Source organism: Zootoca vivipara, chromosome 14 (assembly GCF_965207765.1).
Source record: "Zootoca vivipara chromosome 14, rZooViv2.hap1.1, whole genome shotgun sequence".
Classification (NCBI taxonomy): Eukaryota; Metazoa; Chordata; class Lepidosauria; order Squamata; family Lacertidae; genus Zootoca; species Zootoca vivipara.
The window spans coordinates 31,185,549-31,195,851 of NC_142597.1; the positions used below are offsets into that span (position 1 = coordinate 31,185,549).

The 10,303-nt window shown below is 44.6% G+C and overlaps 1 protein-coding gene across 1 annotated transcript in view; it reads right to left on the reverse strand.

Moving 5' to 3' along the window:
* Window positions 1–7,895, reverse strand: part of RNF43 (ring finger protein 43) — a 49,907-nt gene extending 42,012 nt beyond the window's left edge. Inside the window, exon 1 of the mRNA XM_035139371.3 lies at window positions 5,855–7,895. Coding sequence (XP_034995262.1) covers window positions 5,855–6,091 — 237 coding nt within the window. The 5' untranslated portion in view covers window positions 6,092–7,895. The remainder of the gene's footprint in view (window positions 1–5,854) is intronic.
* Between the last annotated feature and the right edge of the window lie 2,408 nt (window positions 7,896–10,303).

The window sequence follows — 10,303 nt, forward strand, 5'->3', positions numbered from 1 at the left end:
GCCTCCAGTCTTGGAAGCTTCCTATCTGGTTAAGCACTCTTAATCCAAAACTATTTAGGACAATGGGGCTGGCATTTGTGAAATCAAAAGGGGGGATGGGATTGGGTTCTCTTCTGAATCATGGCCACAATTGGGGTTTAGGCATCACATAGCCTCTCCCACCCCCCACCCCCCACTTGTCCAATCTAGTGTTACACGGGACCATCAACAACCCAGATTAAAATGCAATGATTGGGTGGGGGGGGTTGAGCACTACCAAACTCACTTTGAGAACTCTGGCTTGAAACTGAGCCCCTTTCTGACCCCCTCGCCTCCTGCTTGTTTCCTTTGACCCCCTCCCAGCGCCATGCTCCTTCCTGCTCACAGCACACAGAGCAAGGCCAGTGGAGGATGACAAGCAAGTCGTAGTCGTCCCCGTCCCCGCTCCCTCACCTGACCAGGCAAACCCCAGGTTTACAGACCTACACACCTCAGTCTCTCCACACAGACCCTTTGGCACAGGATTGGGGCTTAGAGTAGCAGATCTACATGCGGAGCAGGGTTTTCTCTGGCTCCTCCCTCCTGAAAGGGACCTCCTTTGGCTCCTGGCCTGCTTCATCTCATATCAGCCCTTTGCATTTACACTGTCCTTGATTTCCGCTCCTTGACCCTCCTGAATATGAGAGTCAGGGCATTACTCCATGTTGCCCACACCTTCAATTCCAACTCAGAACGACCTAAAGGCCTCTCCTTTCCCCAAGCTGCATGGGCATCCATCCCAAACCAGCTTTTGATTTTCTAAAACACTGTTCTGTCATTGAGCAGATGTCGCAGAAGCTCAACCTGGCAGGTTCTGCCCTGGATTTGTGCATCTTTTGCCAATCAGACAGGATGTCTGAATGGCAGCTTCCCCTCCCACCCCCACCCCCAGTGTGGAAGGGATCCCTCAGAAGATCAAGTGCCTGTCCCTTGAAACAGATCTGTGCAACATAATGTGTAAGTCTTCAGGATGGACTGCTGCAGTGTGCTTGCTATTGGATTGTCCTTGAAGATGTCGGAAGTGCTTCAGGTAGCACAAGAAGCTGCAGCCTACCTCCTATGAAATGTCAATGCATCAACCCTCCTGCCATTGTTATTCATAAAAACAGGGCCTTGTTTTAGCTACCATCTACCTGTGCAGTTTGAGAATTAGAAGCACATCCTTAGCAGCCATGGCCCTGATACTGTGGAACAAGGACATTCCTGTGGATCAGAGGAATTACGCCTCTTTGCTCACCCTTTGTTAAAGCTAAGAAACATTTTGTGTGTTTTTTTGTGACTTCCTTTTTTATTAGTTGATATGTTGGCATATAGTTATTTTCTTTCTTTAAAAATTGGTTTTATTATTGCCATTTCAGTACCCACTTTCTCTCAAGGGAACATGGGTACATCCATTCAAAAATAAATAGTGAAGATTGCTGGTACATGTGGTGCAGCCACCCAAGGCCCTGTTGGATTCTAAGGATGCACAGAAGGTATCAGACTGTTTGAAGTCCTGGGCACATGCAGAAGAGAGGTGCTGAGAGGTGCCACTGAGTCACCACCAAATCCTTGCCTTGCTTGGACAATGGATTCAGAGGTGGCCTTACCAGATGTGTAGCTGTCGGATTTTGAGCTTTTGACCTAGAAGTTATTTGTGGCAATTGGCCTCCAGGTATCAGTGTGCTCCCAAGTTCCTTGTTGTTTATTGACTTCAAACACTTTCCAAATAAAAGACCTCCCGGGGTGGACTACCACAATAAAAAGATTATAAAGCAATTTATAACGGGCAGGAGGTCAAATCAACACAGCAGGAATAACGAATAGCAGCAGCCAACAGATGGGTCAAAAGGAAGCTACTCACAATCAGCCTGCCCTATCTCAATGCCTCCCTGTCCTCAATGAATAACTGGAATTTTATTGCCAGCCAGAAGGTGAACAGTGATGGAGACTGGTGTCCCTTGGGAGAGTGTTGCATAATGTCAGTGCAAACAATGGAAAAGCTTATGGATTGTATCTAATGTTAGTCCCACTCAGAGTAGATTTCTAAATCTGTGGTTCCCAATTGGGGGGGGCACCATCCCCTTGGTTCCATACACTCATCTGCAATGTCCCTTACCACACACTATAGGACACATCCATGCCAAACTGGTTTAACAGTCAGTCCCTCTTCCCGGGGAACTCTGGGAATTATAGTCCTGGGAGAGAGACAGGAGTCTCTTCACAGTTTCTAGCACCCATAACAAACTACAGTTCCCAGGATTCCTTGGGGGAAACCATGACTGTTAAATTGGTATGAAATCGATATAAAGATATAGTGTGGATGAGGCACATAAAAAGAATTATTCAGAATAGCAGTTTGCATGACACACTAAGGAAGAGAATAAACACAGTACAGTAAAACGTGAAATGGCAACAATTCAATGCACGCATATTCAAAATCCAGTTAACACTACTGTATGTAGTTTAGTTAATTTAAGTCCCCTAGGGAATCACACTGCCCCCTCCGGAAGGGGCAATATAGGCCACTTTGGGTCTGGCAGTTCAAAAGGCGAAAGCCAGCCCTCTAAATTGTAGGCTCCATATGATAGGCTCAGATAACATTCTGGCAGCTTATTCTAAAAAAAAAAAGTTTTTATTAACTTTGCCTGCAGCATCAACAACAATAAACAATTCATACTGAACACACAGAGTGCAATTGTGGCTGTTGACCATCATTATGTGAGCCACTGCCATTTTTAAAGGCAGTTCCACACAGAGCACATAGCAGCAACCCTAACCTGTTAGTTATGAAAGGCACAAATAACAGTTGCAAAATCATGCTCTCTCCAGCACTGGGTCCCAGCAGGGGCCTTTCAGCTCATGAAAAGATGTTTGAAAACCGGTATGATGCACTTGGCGCCACGGACTGAATAATAAATATTGGCCTTGAATCAGCCACATGATGGATGGGACCCACAGCTCTCTCATATGACCCCATCTTTTTTCCTTTGCTTGGACCTGCTCCCCCACAACGCATGGAGGCTGCCATCTCTCACTTCCTTCAAATTCCCCCTTTATACCCAACTTTTCTAGGAAGCTTCTGCACAGCCATGCTATACAGTGGTACCTCGGTTTATGAACACAATTGGTTCCGGAAGTCTGTTCATAAACTGAAGCGTTCATAAACTGAAGCGAACTTTCCCATTGAAAGTAATGGAAAGTGGATTAATCCGTTCCAGACGGTCCGCGGAGTAACCGTTCATAAACTGAAGCGAACTTTTCCATTGAAAGTAATGGAAAGTAGATTAATCTGTTCCAGACGGGTCCGTGAAGTACTTAAACTGAAGCGTACTTAACCTGAAGCATGGGTGTAATTGGTTCCGGAAGTCTGTTCATAAACTGAAGCGTTCATAAACTGAAGCGAACTTTCCCATTAAAAGTGAATTAATCCGTTCCAGATGGGTCCGCGGCGTTCATAAAACGAAAATTCATAAACCGAGGTGTTCATAAACCGAGGTTCCACTGTACTGTAACTTAGTCTGTCACCAAGCCTAAATATGCATATATGTTGGAGAAAGTTGCAGGAAATAAATCTAAGAAATAAATTGAATAATTGGACATTCTTTCCCTGCCTCCACTTCCTCTGTTGTCAAATTCCTCTACGTTCCTTCGTCAGGCAGGGACTGGTCCTCTTGGACTTCCAAGCATACCGGTGGCATGAAAGTAAATAAATAATAGGGGTGGGGACCTTGGGCCACTTATTATCTCTCAGTCATAATCTATATCATAGGGTTGTTCTGAAGATAAAATAAGCTAAATTACTGTGTATGCCATATAGGTTTCTCTGAGAGCCTTGGACAAAATAAGGTGGGATACAAGAACTATGAGTAATATTAATATTACTCTTGCATGGATTCTTTAGCTGTAATTTCTGCATTGTAGGGGGTTGGACTAACTGACCCTTGGGGTACCTTTCAATTCTGCAGTTCTATGATTCTAAAAATATTGAGAGAGCCAGATCAAGTTGATGGGATATTCTTTTGCTCTGGAAGTGTGCAGGAGGCAACCTTATTTTTGTTTGCAATTATCAGAGATGTTCTATTCCAGAACCATCTCATTCCGCTCTGCGAGATAAGATTCTGCATCTCCAGAAGGTAATCATTTGCCCAAAGCTCTCTGAACAAGTATCCAGAGCCAACTTTATGACTACTAGCATCTAAGCTATGATAATTGACTGATGTCAGCATCAGACATCTAGTGAACATTGCCGAAAAGTAAATAAATCCAATGCAATGTATGAAGCTGCCTTGTGCTGCTCCTCCTTGCAGCCAGTATCACTTACTCTGAGTGGCAGCCAGGATCTCATGCAGAGAGAGGTTTTTCCCAGCCTGTTACTTGAGTTCCTTTAATAAGTGATGTCAGCAATGAAGCAAGGCTCTTCCACATTTAAAGCAATAGGCCTGCCCCAAACAAGTACATGTTCCTTTAATCATATGAAGCTGCCTGGTGCTGCATTGAAAAATTGGTCCAACTCGCCTAACATTTTCTACTTTGACTGGCAGAGGTTCTCCAAGTCACAGACAGGGCTCTTAGCTCTACTCACGTCAGATCCTTTGAGATGCAGATGCTAGGAGAATAAGAAGCAAGGACCTTCCACATGCAAGATGGATGCTCTAACCAACACCACCAAGAGAAGACACAGGAACCCAAGAGAAGACTCATGTTCTCTCTCATGTTAGTGGGCAGTTGCATTCTTAAGCCCTCAACTCCTGGATCTCAACCATTTGATCCATTGAGCCACAGTGGTGCTCTTATGTTTGTGCATTTCCCACAGGCATCTGGTCAGCCATTGTAACAACAGGATGCTGGACCAAATGGGCCATTGTCCTGATCCAGCAGGCTCTTCTTATCTTCTTCTGTTCACATGGGCATTCATAAACCACCCAATAAATGTGCCACTTTTTGTTTCTTCTCTGTCTCCTAAGTAGCCCCCTCAAACCAGTTCAACCCAACACAACTGCTCCAACTCATTTACAATTTTGGTTTCAACCCAGCTAAATTCAACCACTGTCGGCAGCTTCCAACTCATTAAGGGTTCTGAACTGGATTTTGTAAACTACAGGGCATCGGCTGGGCTTTGTACTGCTTGCCTTGAGAACAATGAACTCAAGTCATGTGAGGACCCTGCGAGGTGAGTCACAGGTTGCGAGGCAAGATGGCACACGAACGCAGAGCAGCAGCTGTGCTCCATCACAATAGACTGGGCTTCACAAAGAGGGGCGTTGGGTTTTCCCATGTGCAAGAAGCCCCTTCGTGCATCTCTCCCTCTCATGACCAAAACAAGAGGACCCATGACTGAAGTTTCTGAGTCATCGTAGAAACTCATGGTCAGAAGATACATGATCATCGCTTCAGAACACAGCTCTTTGGGACAGGAGAAGGGAGCAGAACACTCACATTTCGAGGTGACTATTTGGAAACGCACCTTGCCGCCAAAAGAAACCAAATGGAAGGAAAGGTTTCTGGACGCAATAGAGGAAGACCAAAATGATGCATCCAAAAGAGAGAGAGAGCCTCAGGTATTTGGTGCCTTCACATTTCATTCACAAAGAGAATTCACACTTTTGCACGGAAGCCACATATCCCTAACCTTATGCTTGCTTAGCAGCCGCAAGAGGACTAATTCAAAGCACATCTATCACTCTGAAAAAACAACACTGAAAACCAGACAGGTGGGCACCTCCACAAGAAAGCAAGCTCTGAGGCTTTAGTTTCTTGGTGGAATGGAAAACCCCTGTACTCAACAGACCAACCACTGGACAGAAGTGGGGCAGGGAGAGGGGCTGGGGGGGGAGCAGAATAAAGGTCCTCTTACCTGCAGCAGTTTCCCTTCAGCTGGGGTGACCTCGGCCACACTTGCGAAGACTCCTTCCAGTGTGAGGGGCTCCAGCTTCAGAGGGATCACCCGGATTATTGCCTTCTGGGCCAAAGAGCGCTCAGCTTCCATGGCCGCCACCAGAGCCAGTCCTGAGTAGCCCAGGCGTATCTGCAGCGTAGCCATTAGCAGCCAAGGCCAGAGGACTGCCAGCTGTAGCTGGGGGCCAACACTCATGCTCCCAGGTGCAGCAGTGCGCTCCGGCCACACATACTGCTCAGGAATGTGTCCTCACCCCACCAGCAGGTTCCAACAACAGGCAAAAATTGTTGAGGATTAGAAGCCCTCCGTGTGGCGACGGCAGTCAATGGGTCAGAGGAGAAAACAGAGCAGGGTTACCTGCCGTCCCTACCTCCGGGTTCTCCGGGTTTTCCCCAATCTAGGAGGGTTTCTCCGTGCCACGTGTATGAAGGCCTCAAGCTCCACAAGATTACAAGGATCAGGTCAGGTCCTCGTCCTCCTCCTCCTCCTCCTCCAGATGAACTCAGACGTTGTAAGCAGAACCAAGGGGGCTCGGGGAGCGTAGGGTACAAAGAGCTCTTGGGTTCTTCTGGGAAGGGTGTCAGAGCTGGTGGTTGGAGAGAGGCAGTTCCCCATGGAAAGACAATCTCTGCTTCCCAGATCCTTTTAGCCTCTTATATCCTAGGATGGCAAACAGGGCCAATCCCCTGATATCAGATGGCCTTAGCAGCCCTTGTTGACTTCTGACCAGTGAGTTACTTTTCCCATCTACTCCTCTCCAAGAACGTTAACTATTCTTGTCTCTCTCTCCTTTCCATGCCACACATGAACAGGCAATGGTGACTGGGAAGGGGCTCCATTTAGGAGTCAGAACAGTCAACCAGTTTTTTTCATGTTAAATTAAGATCACTGTCATCAGCTATGTCTTCATCTATTTCTCTCCACCTGCCTCTGGTGCCAACACCACAGTCACCTGGTTGTGGGTATTAAAATCAATCTTCTAGGTTGGAATTTTCCACCCGTTTGTCATTTTTAATCCAGATGGTATAATCTGCAACTCCCTAAATTCACGAAAGGAACAAGACATTGCTTAGATGTTTTTCAGATCTCGGAAATTTAAAAAGGCCCCAAACAGGAAAAACAACTACGGAGAGAGACACCTGTGCATTTTATTCCATTCCTATGCGAATCTCGGAATTAATATATCCGCTTTTAGATGTGCATTACTGAAAACATAAAAGGCATCCTAAACATTAGAAAAAAAATATCCACAGGAAATCTTCATGACTGCAGAAAGTCATAGACATTTATCTGTGAAAATGTTTGTTCAGTCAAGAAAAGGAGGGAAAATATTTCTTTTTAAGTGGCATGCAAACCTGGTATGTAGTTTGCTTCTGATAATCCATGGGTTTAAGTAACAGCTGGAAGGTTCACTACAAATCCTGGACAAAAAAATATTTCAGTAATCAATCAAAATGTGTGCTGAATCTTACTTACAGATTTCAGGGAGTGAGGGGAGAGTGAGGAGACTTGCAGAGACATTCTATACAGGTAAATGTGAAATTCCAGTCTGAATCAGAAGGAAAAATTGACTCCAGGCTGAAGACTCGTGGGCCAGGCGTGGCGACAATCTAGCTTCCAAAGCAAGCTAAAAAAATCTTGCTAGGAATCCAGGAGCACTTCTGAAAACTCCTTTCGAGTTTGAGCAGAACCCCCCCCCCCCTTCTTTCAGCAGATACAGCAAGCAAGTCTAAGCAGGGAGCAGGAAAGAAGTTGCTTCAAACAGCAGAAATCCAGCGGCAAACTTCGGAAGGTTGCTTTAAGGGAGAATGTGATCTTGTTCTTCAAAGGAGTAGCAGGGACCCGTGGGGTAGAGTGGACTTGGGCAGTTCTGCAGAGGTTGTGGGAGAGCTTCCTTTCCCGAACAGCACCACTGGATCAGCTCCTGGGAGGCAAAAACCCTTCCAAAAAAAACCTGTGGCTCGTAGCTTGTGCTCTCTGCTCTCTGCCTCCCTCCCCTGGGACTGCAAGCACTTTCTACCTGCTGACACAAAGTGAGGGTGGAGCAGCCAAAGGCAACGACCCCACCCCCTAAATCTGGTTTTCAGAGCTCCTAGACTCCCTCTCCTGATCCACGGCTAAACTGCATTCAAGTACAGCCTTCACTTCGCGTCTGACAACCGAATCATCTCTTCTATGCAAGCCAGATTTGCTCACTTCTCCCTTCCAAACAACTGCACGCAACAAGAGCACAGATGGAAATTAAAAGTCAAATGAGTTCAGTCCAACAAAAATTGTTAAGGTTCCTTCGTTTGCCAGCATAGACTAACCAGCTTCACTGTAGCACTTTAAATAGCACAGAGGCTAGTATCTGTAAGACACTTCCACACAGGAGCAAGAATCAATTCACAGCAGGGAGAACTGTGTATCCCACAGTTTTTCTTCAGCTCTTGTTAATTTTGATTTAGGAGATGTTTCCGCCACTGCCGCCACCCCACCCCACCCCGCTGTAGCCACTGCAAGGAAGATTTCAGGTCATGGTGATGTCAGAGACCTGGAATTCAACTACAGTACTGTATTATTCTCCTCTGACATCACTAAGAGGTGAGTAAGTTTGCAAGTGGGAGTTGTAACTTCACATGTGATATACTCCACTGGGTTACAGCATTCAGGTTACTAGAAAGTCAAGTATCCTGCGATATACAGAAACTTGTGACAAAATCTATTTTTTTCAATAAAATCAGTTTAGGTACAGAGAAAAACTACATCATCTGAAATAAAAGAAGGAAAACTGCCAAGATCCAAACATTAAGCCAGCTTCATCTTTTGTACAATTGTGGCAAGCTGAATATGGATATTTGTACTATAGTTCTGTGAACTCTGTTAAGTAAAAAAATTCCTTCAGTAGCACCTTAAAGACCAACTAAGTTTTTATTTTGGTATGAGCTTTCGTGTGCATGCACACGAAAGCTCATACCAAAATAAAAACTTAGTTGGTCTTTAAGGTGCTACTGAAGGAATTTTTTTTATTTTACTTCGACCCAGACCAACACAGCTACCTACCTGTAATCTGTTAAGTAAATTATCTGTCATTATGTATGTTGAAAGTGTTATGTACGATGGTTTCTAACTTCTTGCTTTAAATAAAGAGGAGCAATACAGGTAACAATTTTATGCCCACAACGCACCCTGTTTCTGTCCACTCCAGATCATCCACACTGGCGGAGGCTTCCATCAACATACTAGGGGAGGTCTGCCAGTGGACATATCATTCCACTTGCGTGGCTTCGTCTTCAGTGGCAGAACAATACTTCCATCACTTTCTAAGGCGTCTTGGCTGTTGGATCTTTAAGACAGAATTGTACCATTACAGCAGAAGGTTACAACTCAATGGATATGCAAGTCTCCTTTCACACTTAGTGGGTGGGATGTTTTTGTAATTCACTACTCAATTTAAAACAAACTACAAAACAGTAGACTTCTTTGGAGTGGGCACTTTATTGTTTATTGACTACATACATTAGGGCTAAAACTGTGGAAACACTGAGAAGACTGTTCTGGAGACTTAACCCTGTTCTATTAGTTTCAGCGATACTGTGCAGATTTCTATGCAGATTTCTCTAGACAGTGTGAATGTCCTTTCTCTTTTGGTATCTTACAAATGCTCAAGAGCCAGTAAAATTAAATAATTGTGCCTATAAATATGGCAGGAGATCCAGCTCCTTGGCCTCTTTGTTTCAATTAGCTCATGGAGAGGAGAAAGATAATGAATACTACAATTTCCTAATTCTGCTTTAAAACTGCAGACCCATGTGAAAGCTCTTACTTTACTGATTGCTCATAAATGACTACTAGAGATATTTTGGAATAATCCTATGAAGGAGTGTCAAAAAATCAGCTTTGTCTGCATTAATATGGATCAATACTAGTCTGGCGCCAAACACCCATCACTAAGCTATTTTGGATTCAAGCAACATGACTACTACAACTCTTACCATTCAGTTTCAGCATCTCAGAGACCCTGCTAGATAGTCCCTGATTACAATGGCATTTCCCAGCTCAATTTGACCTGCTTGTCTTAAAATAATACTGAATTTCAAGATGGACAAACAAGGTTGCAGAAGACTAAGTGAGTGCTATCTCAAAGTATTCAAAATATCTGGTAATCTATGCAATGGCAGTTCTGAAGGAAAAGACATAACATTAAGATCTCTGTCTAATATGAGGCTCCAGCAGAGTATGTACATCTGACCTTGGTTCATCCTGCTGTTCACACGGGTACTGGGAGATAATGACTGTAAGAGAGCAATAAGCTGCAGATCTGTTTGTTCTCTGCTTTTTTTTCAAGTACTTTCTTGTGCATTTTTCAAAGTTGCAGACTTTGACACTGAAAATATGAGTGAACGAGCTTAAAGCACATTCTCACCG